The 16,159-nt window shown below is 40.4% G+C and overlaps 1 protein-coding gene across 3 annotated transcripts in view; it reads right to left on the bottom strand.

Moving 5' to 3' along the window:
• LOC128869642 (uncharacterized) overlaps positions 1–16,159 on the bottom strand; it is a 151,597-nt gene that overhangs the window by 20,712 nt on the left and 114,726 nt on the right. For 2 of the 3 annotated variants that reach the window (XM_054112211.1, XM_054112212.1), the window contains one exon: positions 9,984–10,547. The exons of the other annotated variant lie outside the window; for it this stretch is intronic. In XM_054112211.1, coding sequence (XP_053968186.1) covers positions 10,387–10,547 — 161 coding nt within the window. In that variant the 3' untranslated portion in view covers positions 9,984–10,386. Of the gene's footprint in view, positions 1–9,983; positions 10,548–16,159 lie in introns of those variants that run through there. 3 annotated transcript variants of the gene reach the window in all.

Below are 16,159 nucleotides of genomic sequence, written 5' to 3'. Positions count from 1 at the left end.
TCGCCGCTCTCTCAATTCCCACCGATGTGCGCGCAGGCGAACGCGCATTCCGCAAGGCCATCAAAGCTGTCGCTGCTCGCTTCATTCCCGCTAGAAGGATCCAGGACATACGTCCCAATTTGCGAGCTGAAGTACCTGTTCTGGCAAACTAGTGTGATCGCCTACGCCAGGCCGATCCAGGGGATCCTCGGATAAAGGATCTCAATTCCGAGATGCGGCAACTCAACACAAGCGGAACAAATGGGAAGAAAATTTGAAGTCTTGTATGGTGTGAGCAAGCACAGTGACAAGGTGGATATTACCTTCAACGGTCGTGCTTCAACGGTCGTGCTTCGTCGGATCCTAGAGAGTCTTATCACCCGATAACTCTCCTTTCCCCCAGTAGTGGAGACTCTTGAGGCCCTCCTACTCCCACTCTTTACGAAATACTTGACCTTAGCCACACACCAGCATGGTTTCCGAACAGTGCATAGCACCACCACGGAACTCACCGTCAGCTAACTCAACACCCAGCTAAAACGCGGCCTCAACCAAAACCGCCCCCGCGAATGGACTGTCCTAGTAGCGTTGGATCTAAAAAATGTTTTCGACACAGTTAGCCACGCCACGCTACTAGATGACATTTTACAATCGACATTCCCGCCAGGGCTGAAGAGGTGGACCGCGAACTACCTGAGTGGTCGTCATTTGTCGGTGATATTTCGAGACCAAACAGAGGAAAATAAAGCAAGGTGTATCGCAGGGTGGTGCCCATTCACCCTTGCTTTTCACCTTCTATTGTATATCTCGAACACCCCCAGCCACCAGAGCGAATATCCCTGGTCTCATACGCCGACGACTGCACGACAATGGCGTCGGGCAATGACATTGATGGCCTATGCTCCAAGGTAAACGACTACCTCGCCAGCCTTTCTCGCTTCTTCACTGCGAGGAATTTACAACTCTCCCCCACTAAATCCACGGCGACCCTTTTCACCACCTGGACAAAGGAGGTCAAGCTACAACTCAAGGTGAAAGTCGATGATACACTTATTCCGACGGTTAACAACCCCAAAATATTGGGAGTTACCTTTAACAGCTTGCTCTCCTTCTCTGCGCACACAACCGCAATTGCCACTAAAGTCCAAAATCGCAACAAGGTCCTCAAACCGCTGGCCGGCAGCACTTGGGACAAAGACAAAGAACTGTTGCTTTCGACATTTAAGGCAATTGGCCGGCCGGTTCTCAACTATGCTGCGCGTGTCTGGTCGCCTGGAACAAGTGAATCGCAGTGGACGAAGCTTCAGACCTGCCAAAATACTGCATTAAGGACCGCGATAGGATGTCTTCTGATGGCACCTATACAACATCTACATGATGAGGCTCCTCCCAGGCACATCAGGAGGCATCTCCTCAACTACGCGGACGAGATCTCAGACAAAACCAACAGACAGCTACTGGATCGGACAGTGTACAGACAGGCCATAAATGACATTCATCGGGAGACTCTCACCACCTTTTTAAGCTCCCGACCCCCGAATGCCGCTATCGGAGTCCACCCACCACAAATCGCAGACGAAGGGCTCCGACTTCCCTGAGTGTCCCGCGTAACCTTGGCACAATTACGTTCTGGATATTGTGTCAGGTTAAACTCCTACCTATCCAGAATCGACCCCGACATACTAGACATATATCCAGCATGTGAAGGCACCCCGCATGACACTAACCACCCTTTCACATGCCCCATTAAACCCACTCATATAACACCCCCCTCCCTCTGGACCCAACCCGCCGAAACAACTAGTTTCCTGGGCCTACCGATGGATGAGCTAGACGAATACGACCGGTGAATGCGCTACACTGACAGGGCAAAGGTACTGCTACAACAAGAACAACAATCAGTTAAAGTGCGATAAATCGATGTTTTGGAGATATTCCACTCCGATTCTATGAATTTCAACCATGATTTCGGTTCGTTTTTGATAAATTTACGAACAATTTCGATGGAGTTTTCTGTGATTACTGATTTAGGGCGGTTCGTATGTTCATTGTAATTTATGTCCTCACAACCATCGCTGAAACGTGTAAACCACGCCATAAACTTCATCAATTCAAATGTTTCGGTAAACGTTTTATTGATTTTAAAAGAAAATTTGACATTAGCTCTTCGTTCGAAGCTCATTTTTATACCGATGACACAAACATAGTGGCACTTTAGACGCAATAACATCGCTTCCATTGAACCAAACCTTTCACTGGACGTCAGCTAGGGATGTAACTTCCAACGCACTAACTCATTAAAAAAATGGAGCCATCAAAAACATTTTTATGACGCCAGTCTTGTTTATTTTGGAATTCACCTTCTATGGTAACATATACATACATAGCCCATGAAGTATGCGGACCCCTTACAAATATTTTTAATTTGATTAAAAACGGAATATAAATTTACGAATTATACGATCTTCAACTCGTAGAGTTGAAAACATATTTCACTAGATTCTTCAGTTACAAAATCAAAAGAAAAAAACAGATTTATAATATTTATTATAATTAATTGATCGGTTAGCGAACCAAAGAAATTAGTGTATCAGAAAGAAAAAATAGTTATAAAATTGTGGAAAAATGGAAATATTTTCCCAAATAATGGCAAAGCTATTGGGAGAATGGTTTCCTCTGTTCAACGCGTAGTAAACACGCACAAGCAAACCGAGATTGTAACATCTAAGCCCAAGTCTGGGCGCCCAAGAACACTATCGTCCGAGAAGAGCGCTGCATAATCAATGTGGCAAAATGTAACCCTCGATTTACATACAGTGACTCACAGCTTATTTCGTGTGAGACAATATTTTTACTTCTCATTGAAAAATAAACAACAAAAATGCAATATTACAAAAAAAAATTTTTTGCATTTTATTCTTTATTCACTTCTTCGTGTAACGGGACAAAAACAAAATTCAAGAATATTATCAAAGAAGAAAATATATAGCAGCAACAAAAGCTCTTGCAAAATCGTCGTCACAGCTTATTTCGTTTGTTTCAATTAACCGTTATTTAAGAGTAATACAAAACTTCAATTGACTTTTGATTTGTTTTTTACCTGCTTGATATGCTATTAGAAATTATTTCACTTATTATTTTGGTGGCTATCAGGATGGGTCGACGCGCATCAATTGAAAGGCGTGAAATCGTGATTAAACACTATAAGGAGGGCAAGAAAATCGCTGAAATTGTTGAGCTGAGCCCTTCAACAGTCCAATATAGGTATTATACAGCGCTTCGTACGGGAGAATCGCATTGCAGATAAGGGCAGAAATGCTCCTCATAAGATATTTAATGAAGCTGATGAAAGGTGAATTGTAAGAAAAAGTAAGCAGGATCCGAAAATAAGTGCACCCCATTTAGCTGCGGAAGCAGAAAAGTACCTTGGAAAAAAGAAACCATCCGCAGAATTCTTCGGAGCAACGGTCGAACGGCTCGAAATAAGCCTTTTATAAGCGCAAAAAATAAAAAGGTTAGAATACAGTTCGCAACGGAGTACCTTGGAAAGCCAGACTTATTCTGGAATACGGTTATTTTCTCTGATGAGAGTAAATATAACCTATTTGGGTCTGAGGGAAAGGTTTGCTTGTGGAGGAAACCAAATACGGAGCACCAAACTCAAAATTTACGTGGTACTGTAAAGCACGGCGGTGGTCATGTGATGGTTTGGGGGTGCATATCGGCAGCAGGAGTTGGAAGCTTGCACTTCATTCAAGGAAATATGGACAAAATTCAATACCTAAATATTTTGAAAGCAAATTTTCTTCAGAGTGCGGAAAAATTGGGCATAAGAGAGAATTTCAGCTTCTATCAAGACAACGACCCAAAGCACAAGTCGGTTGTAGTGCAAGCATGGTTGATTTGGAATTGTCCACATGTGCTCCAAACGCCACCCCAATCACCAGATATAAATGTAATTCAACATTTATGGCACCTGCTTGAAACAAAAATCAGACTTTATAACATATCCAACGTAAGCGACCTAAAAGAGGCCCTAAAAACTGAATGGTATAAGATTTCCCCGGATTACACAAAAAAATTGGTTTCTTCGATGAATTCTCGTTTAAGAAGTGTGACAAAACAAAAAGGCTACCCAACAAAATATTAATTAGACTTTTTTTAATTTTTAGATAAGAATTGTTTTTAAGTTAAGTATATACACGAAATAAGCTGTGACTTTGACTTTGTATGAATTTTTGTTTTTGTTATATTTTTTCTTATTTTGAAACATTTTTCAAGTACTGTTTTTGTCCCGTTGCACGAAAAAGTGCGTAAACTGCTAGAAAAGTTTTACATAAACTATATATCATGGTAGAGTCGTTCGAAGAAACAAAGTTTATTTCACTTGTGAACATAAAAAAACGGATTTGATTGTTTTTTGGATTTGTAAATAATTATATAAATAAGAATCGAGTTTTGGAAACAAGTAATTTTTTAGATGAAAGTAAATTCGAATTGTTGGCGCAAATCAGGAATTGCTCTTGAGAAACAAAATCTTTTTGGTACAGCAAAGCACGGCATTGGTGGACTTATGTTGTGGGAATGCATGACGGCACGTGGTGTGGGTCAGTTATTGAAACCTATTGAATCGACAATGGATAAATGCGGATATTTGATAATTTTAAAGAGGAATTTGACAGAAAGTGCCGCAAATTGAGGCTTATCACGAACGTTTTGGTTCTAACATGATAATCACCTCAAAACTCAGCCGAGATCGTTAAGCTTCGGTTCTTGTAAAACGCTAAAAAACAGCTCAAAACATTCCATGAGGCGCTGGATCTGAATCTTATTAAGCATTTGTGGGATCTATTAGAAAAATGAATTCGACAGCATTTATGTAAGGTGATTTTGCAAAGTGTTATGCGGACAAAATGTGCGTATCCAAGCCGAAACTTGGTACTCTACAGCTTCAGCTAACTTTAGCCGCGTGAAAAATTGTCGTACTAAATCGCAAGATAGCTCCACAAAGGCATCTGTGTCCACGGTTATACGTTTACCGAAAATGGAGTTGCCCACATTCTCCGGTGACTCTACAGAATGGATTGGGTTTTTCGACGCGTTTTCTTCGTTAGTTGATAATAACTCTGCTTTATCAGATGGGCAAAAGTTGCACTATCTCCGAAGCTGCTTGAAAGGTGACGCGTTGAAAATTATTAGTGGTTTTAAAATATGTGACGCAAATTACGTTGAAGCTTGGGGTCTATTAACATCGCGGTATAAGGTTATTCGTGTAATTGTGGAATCTCATCTTCGCGCGTTGGCTGAAATTAAAAGGGCTACGCATGACAATGCTGACGCAATCAAAGGTGTAATTGATGCGTTCCAACAGCATATTCGCGAGCTTAAAGCGTTGGGTCGTCCGATTGATTTTTGGGATGATTGGTTGGTGCATGAGGTCGTCAGTAAGTTGGCATTCGAAACGCGTAAGCAGTGGGAGTTATCGCTCGTTAGTGATGATCCTCCATCTTTTGAGCAACTAATAACATTTTTAGAGATAAGATGCCGATCGTTATCGATGTTTTCGTCGTCAACAACATCAGTACCAATTAAGGCTAAAACTGCATCAGCAAGCAAGTCGACAAATGTGTTCCACGCGGTATCAAAACAAAGTAACGTGTGTGCATATTGTAGTGGACCTCATAAAATTTACAGTTGTGAAAAATTTCGTGAATTGGACTTGTCTACAAAATCACAGTTCGTGAAGCAAGGTCGCATATGCTTCAACTGCTTAAGTTCAGGTCACTATAAAGACCGTTGTAACAGTGCTTCCACTTGCCGCATGTGTAAACAACGTCATCACACTCTGTTGCACGGTGCTTTGCAGTCAACGACCGTTACCGCAGTAAACAGTTACATCGGCACCGCGACGCATTCGTTATGCGCTGCTGACGCCACATCAAAGGTAAGCGCAAAAACTTTTGAACTTCCAGCAAGCGTCGACGTTCCACGCGTTTCTTCATGCTTGAACTCGAGCTCCAATCCACCCATAGCTGTAGAAAGAGTTGTGCTGTTATCCACCGCATTAGTGAAGGTACGCGACTGTTCTGGTAATTGGCAGTCCGCACGTGCACTTTTCGATTCTGGATCACATGCTTCCTTTGTAACCGAAGCGTGTGTGCAACGCTAGGCCTGCCGCGATCAACATCTGAAGTTAACATTACTGGAATTGGGTCAGCACAAGGAGGACGAGCTAGAGGTGAAGTATCACTTTCTCTTTCTTCTTTCTCTACAAATCAATGCTTTAGTGTCAAAACGTTACTTCTGTCTAAAATTACAAGCGACTTGCCAACACAGACTATAGCTACTTCATCGTGACCACATATCCGAGGTTTGTTTTTAGCCGATCCCCATTTTATGAAGCCTGGACGGGTCGATATATTGATTGGAATGGACGTTATGGATCAACTGATCTGTACAGAACTTCGTAAGGGTCCATCTGGAGCTCCTATGGCTCAACTGACGGTCTTTGGGTGGACTCTGTTTGGAAGCGTGAATGGATCTGAGCCTGATATGCCACGCTAACAGTCGTTACACATTGCGATGTTCATTTGGATCGAGCATTGAACAAGTTATGGGAGTTAGAGGAAGCTTCGCAAAAAACGTATCTTACGCATGAGGAGCGTTACTGTGAAGACCATTTTGAAACAACGCATCGAAGGGAACCTAACGGACGGTTTGTCGTCGAATTGCCGCTGAAGCCCGATGTAGCTCTGGGAGAGTCGCGAAACTTTGTTATCCGGAATTTGTTACGACTTGAAAGAAGACTCGCTTGTGACTCCGATCTTCGTTTACGCTACAATGAATTCATGAATCAACTCATTGATATGAAACATATGCAGGTCACGTCAGATACTATGAATCCAACGTATTATATGCCTCATCATCCTGTTTTAAAGGAAAGTAGTACCACGACCAAATTGAGGGTTGTATTTAACGCGTCCGCAAAATCGGCTTCCGGAAATTCGCTGAATGACGCATTATTTATAGGACCTCAATGCAGGAAGATTTATACTCCATCTTACTTCGCTTTAGAACACACCGCTATGCTGTAACGGCAGATGTCGCCAAAATGTATCGTCAAATCTGCGTATCCTTAAAACACGCCGATTTGCAACGCATCGTATGGCGTAGCCACCCATCCCTGCCTATCCAAGATTTTCGCATGGTTCGCGTAACGTACGGAGTGGCAGCTGCGTCTCATCTAGCTGTCCGATCACTTCAACAGACGGCAAGAGATTCGTCGAATGGTTGTGCTAGGGCTGTTAGTGTTATTCTCAAGGATTTTTACATGGATGATCTACTTACTGGTGCATCTAGTAAAGAAGAACTTCGATTGTTGCAGCAAAATATTTCCGAAATATTGAGGGAAGGGGGGTTTGAACTTCGTAAGTGGGCATCGAACTGCGCTGAACTAATCGCAAGCATTTCCAATGCATCTACGAACATATCACATTATATTGTCGACGATAAGGATGTTCACGCTTTAGGTCTTATCTGGAACACAGAAGGAGACTACCTCACGTTTACTATTAACTTGTGGGAACCGCCAGTTAAGTTGACCAAGCGCATGTTTCTATCAGATGCAAGTAGGCTCTTTGATCCTCTGGGCCTACTTGCTCCCGCTACTATAAATTCAAAAATTTGGTTTCAAGACATATGGCGCACTAAGGTAGGTTGGGATGATATCATTCCTGAGTCTATCGCAACGAAGTGGTCGGAGCATCGCATAGAACTCAAGCAACTGGCACATTTGAAGGTGAAACGTTGGTTTGGTACTGAAGTAGCTGGGTCATTTACGCAATTGCACGTATTCGCACACGCGTCCGAGCGCGCTTACGCCGCCGTTTTGTATGCACGAACAACACAAAGCGACGGTAGCATTATTGTGTCATTAATTTCGTCGAAAACCAAAGTAGCTCCGCTTAAGCCGACAACGTTGCCACGTCTTGAATTATGCGCCGCTCATCTTGCTGCTAAACTAGTGCGAAGCGTGCTGCACTGCTGGTCTGATCTCCGTTATCCGCTTTTCGCTTGGACTGACTCTACTATAACATTGGCATGGTTACAAGCTCACCCCAGCAGATGGGTGACATTTATAGCCAACCGCGTCGCTGATATTCAAGAAGTTTTGCCTCCCGTATGTTGGAACCACGTTCGTTCTGAACAGAATCCTGCAGATTGTGCTTCAAGAGGTATAACTCCCTCCGCATTATTACGTCATCAATTGTGGTGGGCTGGTCTTATTTTCCTGAAAAGCACTGAACAATTGTGGAAGCAGAAAAATTCTAAAGAGCACACTACAGAGCTGGGCATACGAAAGAGTATTCGTGCCCTTGTGATTAATTCTACAGATTATTGGTCCGTGATGACAAAATACTCATCGTATTCTAAGCTGCGTCGAGTTATTTCCTATGTTTTACGTTTTTTGACTAACGTTCGGGCTAACAGACGGCTTAATATTATAAAGCGTTTTGGTACACCGAGCTGCCAAGAGTTATTTGAAACTGAACTTCGCCTAATAAGGTATACGCAACGGTTTTATTTTTCTAATGAAATTTCTCTTTGCAGCGCTAAAAGACCAATCCCACTTCGCAGTAGTCTTTTGCGTCTGCAGCCCTTTCTGGATGGGACTTGTGTTCTACGTGTTGGAGGAAGAATAAAAAATGATGAAGTCGCTCCAGATGTTAGGCATCCCATTATCTTGCCTAAGAATTGTCCGCTTGCTAAGTTAATAATCTGCGAAATACACAAGGTCACTTTGCACGCTGGGCTCCGCATTATGCAAACTGTCTTGCAACGTCGTTATTGGGTTATCGGCGCTCGTAGCTTGATCCGTAATATATACCATAAGTGCGTGAAATGCACTTATTTGAACCGCAATCTTACCACACAAGTCATGGGTGATCTACCTGTCATTCGCACAACCTACGCCCGTTGTTTTACTCACACTGCTGTTGACTTCGCTGGACCTTACCTCTACAAATTCACCCAAGGAAGAGGAGCTAAGGCTACCAAAGGCTACATCTGTTCGTTCATTTGTATGTGCACTGGTGCGATGCATCTCGAATTTGTTGGTGACCTGTCAACACCAGCTTTCCTAAATGCGTTTAAAAGGTTCACAAATCGTCGAGGTTTTTGTAAGGTCATGACATCAGATAACGGTACAAATTTCGAGAAGGAGTTGCGCATTGCATTTCAACAGTGCATGGCTGATATTAAACTTCGCTCTTTCTTTGCGGACTCGAATATCGAATGGCGATTTAATCCACCGGCTGCACCCCATATGGGAGGTTACTGGGAGACCGGAGTCAAACGTGTTAAGTATCATTTAAAACGCGTATTAGGAGAAGTTCCACTATCATACGAAGAGTTCAACACACTTTTGACTGAAATAGAAGCTTGCGTAAACTCTCGCCCACTCTGTGACAACTCTGAAGCTGCTGGTGACTTAGAAGTTTTAACTCCCGGACATTTCATAGTCGGTGAACCGCTTAAGTCAATACCGGAACCTGAGGGTCAAGGGTTTCGTGGAAATCTTCGACAGCGATGGCAAGCAATTTCTGCCATGAGACAACATTTCTGGTGTCGTTGGAGAGACGAGTGCCTCGTGAGCTTACAACGTCGCACTAAATGGTTTCGTTCTTCACGCAACATTGAAGAAGGGGATGTGGTTGCTGTATTCAACGAGCCTAATCCTCCGACGAAGTGGACGATTGCACGAGTAATCAAATGCCATCATGGTACCGATGGACGCGTAAGAGTAGTTACGTTGAAAACACCGCATGGCGAATTGGTTCGCCCTATAGTCAAACTTTGCCTTTTGCCAACGAAAGGAGATTTATTTCATGAAGAAACTAATAACTTATCGTAAATGTTTTTTAAGGCTTTTCATTTTCTTTTTAATATTTTATTTTGAACTTATTCCGATAGTTCAAGGGCGGCGGTATGTTGAGTTCAATTTAATATTAGTTAAAATACTTTAATGTTTTTCAACTTTTGTTATTTGTTATAATTTTCTGTGAATTAAGTAGGTTTTGTTTGTAAAGAAATGTGTATAAATACGGAACATTTTGTAAAATAAATGGTGAGAAAAAATTGTAATTTTGAATCGGAAGCAACATGTTTTAAATTGGGAATTTTGCCGCAATATCATCGCTACAATAACCAACAGGAATTTGTGTTCATCATTAGTGAGGTCCTTCGTTCCGGATATTTCATCGCTTCAATCAACTTGGTCCTATCGCAACATTAAGAATTAAGGATTCTCCCTGCAAACGAATTTATAGCCGCCTTCAAGATTCATCCCGCATCAATTTCTTCCTGCAACGTTATTGGTCCTTCCCGCATCAATTTCTTCCTGCAACATTATTGGTTCTTCCCGCAACAGTTTTGTAGCTGCATACAGGATTCTCCCCGCAACAATACTGAAGAACGATACCCAGTTATTCCCATATGAGACTTTTTTTCAATAAAATCACTTAGATTTGGTTTTATAAATTTAAAATGTTTCCAATCTGTATTTTTATCTAAGAAAAACGTAAAAGAGAAGAAAAGTAATAGTATACGTAAATATTTTGTTGAAAATGCTTTATTGCTGCACAGCGCCGACAGTTTAATTATATCAACAATGTTTAGCAGGAACTGATTCCCATGCTGTATTTTTCAAATAACTGATCCAAACTTGTGATATTCTGAGTACGGAATGCATTTTTTACGTCGTTCCAAACGTGTTCTGTTGGAGTTAAGTCAGCATTCGAAGATGCCCAACCCAGAACAGTGATCAAATTGTCGTCAACAAACTTTTTTGCAACACGAAAACTGTTTTTTGGATCATTGTCTTGTTGAAATTTCCGAATCACCTGAATTTTTTTTCCGCATATGGTAGCATTACATGTTGAAGTATCTGAACGTACTTGACCCCTTCCATATTATCAATACGATTAATTGATCCGCCTGCGTTCCACGAAAAGCAGCGGCAACGTTCATCGAAATGGTAAAAATGAAATAGTCCTCATTAGACACAAGTTTTTGCGCAAATCATCATCGCTGCGATTAAATCTCTTGATGGGGTTATCACTAATTCCATCACTGCTCGGAAATGGCGTCTTTGATAAAGGTGCCATGGCGCATCCTTTTGATATAGGTGCCAGGGCATAGGGACATACCAGGGAATGGTAAGGCAGACAAATTAGCGAGAGAGGGTACTACCACCCGCCTCCCTCTTGAAATGAGATTGTAGGTATACCTCTCCCAACCTAAAAACTGCGTGGTGCAAGTAGCATTGTCACTTCAGCCAACATGACAAGGGTTGATAGTCTGAAATGTAATACTACAAAAAGAATTTTGCCAAAATGGGACGGTAGTCGCTCATCGGCGCTAATTAATCATTCAAGGAAAAACGTTCTATGTTAGTTGCTTTCATAACAGGCCACTGTCTCATCGGTCGACTGGCTCAAAGATTGAGCATACGTCCTTTCAACTATTGCAGAAGCTGCAAGAATAAGGAGGAGGAAGAGTCCGTTAGACATCTTCGTTACTGTTACTGTCCTGCATGGCATGCCGCTAGGTTTAAATAGTTTGGCTTATTGTTTCTAAATGATACTGATGACCTTAAGGATATACGTGTCAGCCAGATCAATGGATTTGCACTTTAAACAAAATGGTTAAGGAATAGTAGCAGAAAAACTGCTACTGGTAAATTCCACCTAAAACGGCCCTATGCAGAAAAAAATTAATTTAGTTGTTTTTAGTTAAATTCAGTCAAATAATGTCTGCCAGAGAATAATATATATGGGAAAATCAAAAACTGTATTTTTGCCTTAAGTTTCATAAGTTTGGCAACACTGTGAACTTCGCCTGTACTGAAAAGTGAGTTTACATTCTTTTTACGATGTGTCTTTATTTTACATTTTCTTGTTCTTCCTTTATGACTATTGACAAAACCCCGTTATATTTGAATATAATATGCTATTGGCGGGCCGCCGTAGCCGAATGGGTTGGTGCGTGATTACCATTCGGAATTCACAGAGAGGTCGTTGGTTCGAATCTCGGTGAAAGCAAAATTAATAAAAACATTTTTCTAATAGCGGTCGCCCCTCGGCAGGCAATGGCAAACCTCCGAGTGTATTTCTGCCATGAAAAAGCTCCTCATAAAAATATCTGCCGTTCGGAGTCGGCTTGAAACTGTAGGTCCCTCCATTTGTGGAATAACATCAAGACGCACACCACAAATAGGAGGAGGAGCTCGGCCAAACACCTAACAGAAATGTACGCGCCAATTATTTATTTTATTTATTTAGGCTATTGCTTCCATTCTTTCAAAGTTTGGACATGGTACATTGTAAAATAAAATTTTTATCGATTTTTTAAAATTTTAAAATTTTCGGTCACACCCGTCCCACTAAAAATTGAAAAAGTTCAATTAAATTGGTACTGTACATTATAATCACTTGATACTTTGCAATGATAACAAAGTATGCGTAGTAAATAGGTTGGTGACATTTTACTAATTTTTTATTCGCGTTTTGGCAATTCAGTAATATAAAATACTTGGTCACACCCGTCACATAAACGCGAAGTGCTTGTTTTTTTAATGGATTCGAAAACCAGAAAGCGAGAATAAAGGAAAAAACTTAAAAACAATAAAGAAAAATATGAACTGCATTTGGCTTTAGAGAGAACAAGAGATAAAAAAAGAAGAGATGCCAAAAAAATTACAATGGATAAAGCGACGTTGGAAGAAAAAAGGAGAAAAGATAAGGAAAGAAAGCGAAAGAGTAGGCAACGCAAAAAGGATGAGCAGAAAGTATCAAGTATTTTGAATACATCTGAAATTGGTAGCTTCAAATCACGTCGTTCATTGAAAAAAAAGTCACCAAAATTGAGAAAATCCTGCCTCGTAGTCCATCGAAAAGAATTGCTGTTATTAAGCAACTCGCTAAAGACGTTCCCTTAAAGTCTATAATGCCCTCAGTAAGTACAAGAGTGAAAACTCCGATTGACGATATTGACAAAATCAAAAGCTTTTATTTACGGGATGATATCAGTCGACATACACCTGGAATAAGGGACGTAAAAATCGTGAAAAATCCATCAACGGGCGCTAAGCAAAAAGTTCAAAAACGATACCTCAACATGACTGTGGGCGAGTGCTATAGTTTATTTAAGGAAGAAAATCCAACAATTAAAATTGGTAAATCTCAATTTTATAATTATCGGCCGCAAAATGTGTGCCTAGTAGCGGGAGCTCCCCTCAATATGTGCCTTTGCATCTATCATGAAAACATTAAGTTTATGACAGATGTTGCCCATACAACTTTTTTCACTATACCGGAGAGTCCTTCAAAAGTTTTGCAGTCAACATGCTGCAATATTCATAGTGAGAAATGTATGAGAAACGAATGCCTCTATTGTGATTATATATATGATCTGGTACCATTAAACTACAATGAAAATATGATAGTGTCGTGGAAGTATTGGAAAAGTCAGGAAGGGCGTTTCCATATAATTGCTAAGGAAGCAGCTGTAGGAGAATTCTTGAAGCTTTTTCAATTAAATCTGGATCAATTTAAAACACATTGGTATGTCAACAATATGCAACCGCAATGTTTCCAAGACAGGAAAGCGATACCCAACCAAAACGAAGTGGTTCTGCAAGTAGATTTCGCTGAAAACTTTTCAATATTTTTCCAAGACGAAATACAAAGTGAACATTGGAAGCATCCACAATTGACTATTTTTACAGCATGCGCCTGGGTTAGATATCAAGACGGTATTTCCACACAATCCTACGCTATTATCAGTGATGATTTAACTCATAACAAACACAGTGTTTGGGCATTCTTAAAAATGATTACAAGTGACCTTAAGGAAAAGGTTGATTTGAAAGTTGTACACATTTTTTCAGATGGTTGTGCATCTCAATTTAAAAATAGGTACAACATTTTCAACATATGTCATACTCCTAAGGATTTTGGGTTAGAAGTGACATGGAATTTTTTCGCTACAGACCATGGTAAAGGCGCAGTAGATGGTATAGGGGCAACAGTAAAATGGGCATTATGGACAGCCATTAAAGCTAGAGAATATATTATGAAAACACCGCTGGACTGTTTCAAATATCTTGTTGCAAAACACAAATTGAATAAGATCAATGTTTTTTACGCATCAAAAGACGACATCGATCAGAATAGTTCTTTCTTAAACGAAAGATGGGAAAGCGTTAAAATGGTAAAGAACCTTCAAAAAATGCATGCCTTTGAAAGAGCAGATGCGGTCTCTGTATATGCTTCCTATTCATATTTATCTGAATTTAAACAAATTTCCTTGAAAAATACAGGTCTAGAGTATTGTGATGTCAATGATAGCGAATAAAAAAATGAAATGTTATTTTATGTGTTTTTATTCATAATTGGATTCAATAAAAAGTTTTAGTTCAGCAAAATGTTTGAATTTTCATACTAGGTCACACCCGTCCCTTTTTTTTAAAGAAAAATATGATTTTTTTAGAAAAGTAAGTATGACATACAACAAGAAAGACTTCAAACAATGTGCTCCTCCAACATTACTATACCCATTCTTTGGGAAATTTTACAAAAACTTCAATGAAAGTAAAGTTTTGTTGAAAGCTTAAATATGTAAGGTCACACCCGTCACAGTCTTCAAATGGCAGCTATGGTCGGAAATGATGCATTTTCAGTATGTACTTGGTATTAAACAACTTTAATATTCACATGGCAGGGATTAGTGTCCTTTAATTTAAGTAACAGTTTTAAATTCTAAAATTATAACGAAAAATATCAGTAACACGGTCACACCCGTCACAATGGAAATGACCTGCTGTGGTATCAAAATGGTATTTATCGGTCTAAGTGAGTGGATCTAGAGGCCGACTGCCACTTCCACCTACCTGATAATAGGTACCTGATGCTTTCAGTTCCACGTTTCACATCCATATGTTGCCACTGAGCGTATCAGTGTTTTATATATTTTGATTTTTGTTTGTCTACTCAAGAGCTTGCTTTTCAACAGTTTAACATGGACAGAATATGCTGTTTGCAGCCTGCACACGGTCTTGAATAGCAATCGTTGTACCATTCGTTCTACTGAAAAGCAGATATTTAATGCAATCCACTCTTTCAAATTTTTGATCACCAATTGGAACGTCTGGCGCTTTTCTTACAAGGTATTTCGTTTGCTTTAATTGACCTTTAATCCAAAGAATTTTGCTTTTATTTGGGGTGCTTGGCATACTTCTTTTAGAATATTCATATTTCTCGCCAGGATGACCAAGCCAGTAGCAAAACCACATATTTGGGAAATTTTGCTGAATATACATCAACATCTTCAATCCATCACGCAAATTTAATTAAAGCTTAAAAGGCAGTACCCGGATTAAATGTGACGCCGACTAATATAATGATCGATAAAAGCCACAGTGTGATATTGCACGATCGGATTGTGAAGGTGTATAAATTTAAGAGCCTAACAGCCTAAAACCAGGTCGGCTATCAATCGTCGTTGTTGTTGTTATAGCAACATGCTAAACCCAGTCAGTGCAGTCTGGTTACCGGTCATCTTCATCTATCGGTAGGTTCGGGAAACTTGGTGTTTTGACAGGTTGGGTCAAGAGGGAAAGGGGTTCTTACCGAAAGTGGGTAAAAAGAAATACGAGGTAGCGACGGATTTCCGACCGATTAGTCTTACCTCCTTCCTTCTTAAAACACGAAACGAATCTTAGATATACACATTTGATCTTTGGCGAAGGGGGGCCTACTTTCTAAAGGGCGGCACGCTTACATGAAGGGTAAATCCATGGAAACAACTCTTCAGGAGGTGATTGGGCACATTAAAAAATCCCTGTATCAGAAACAATACTCCATAACGGCCTTCCTAGCCATAAGAAGTGTCTTTAACAATATAAAGTGAGTCCAAAACGTATTGGCACAATCGAAAAATCAAGCTCTCAATGCTATAACTTTTCTTCTAATGAAAGTATAAAAAATAGAAAACGGTATTTTCTGAATGTATTTCTTTAAAACGTATCTGAACAAAAAAATAATTATTTTCGACTTAGGGACGGGGGTTGGCAAAAACCCATCCACTGAACCCTACCCGAGGGTGCCGACTGGTAATAGGT

The sequence above is a fragment of the Anastrepha ludens genome, chromosome X (genome assembly GCF_028408465.1).
Source record: "Anastrepha ludens isolate Willacy chromosome X, idAnaLude1.1, whole genome shotgun sequence".
NCBI classification, from domain to species: Eukaryota; Metazoa; Arthropoda; class Insecta; order Diptera; family Tephritidae; genus Anastrepha; species Anastrepha ludens.
The sequence above is the reverse complement of the archived record's forward strand: the minus strand, read 5'-3'. Positions and strand labels throughout refer to the sequence as shown.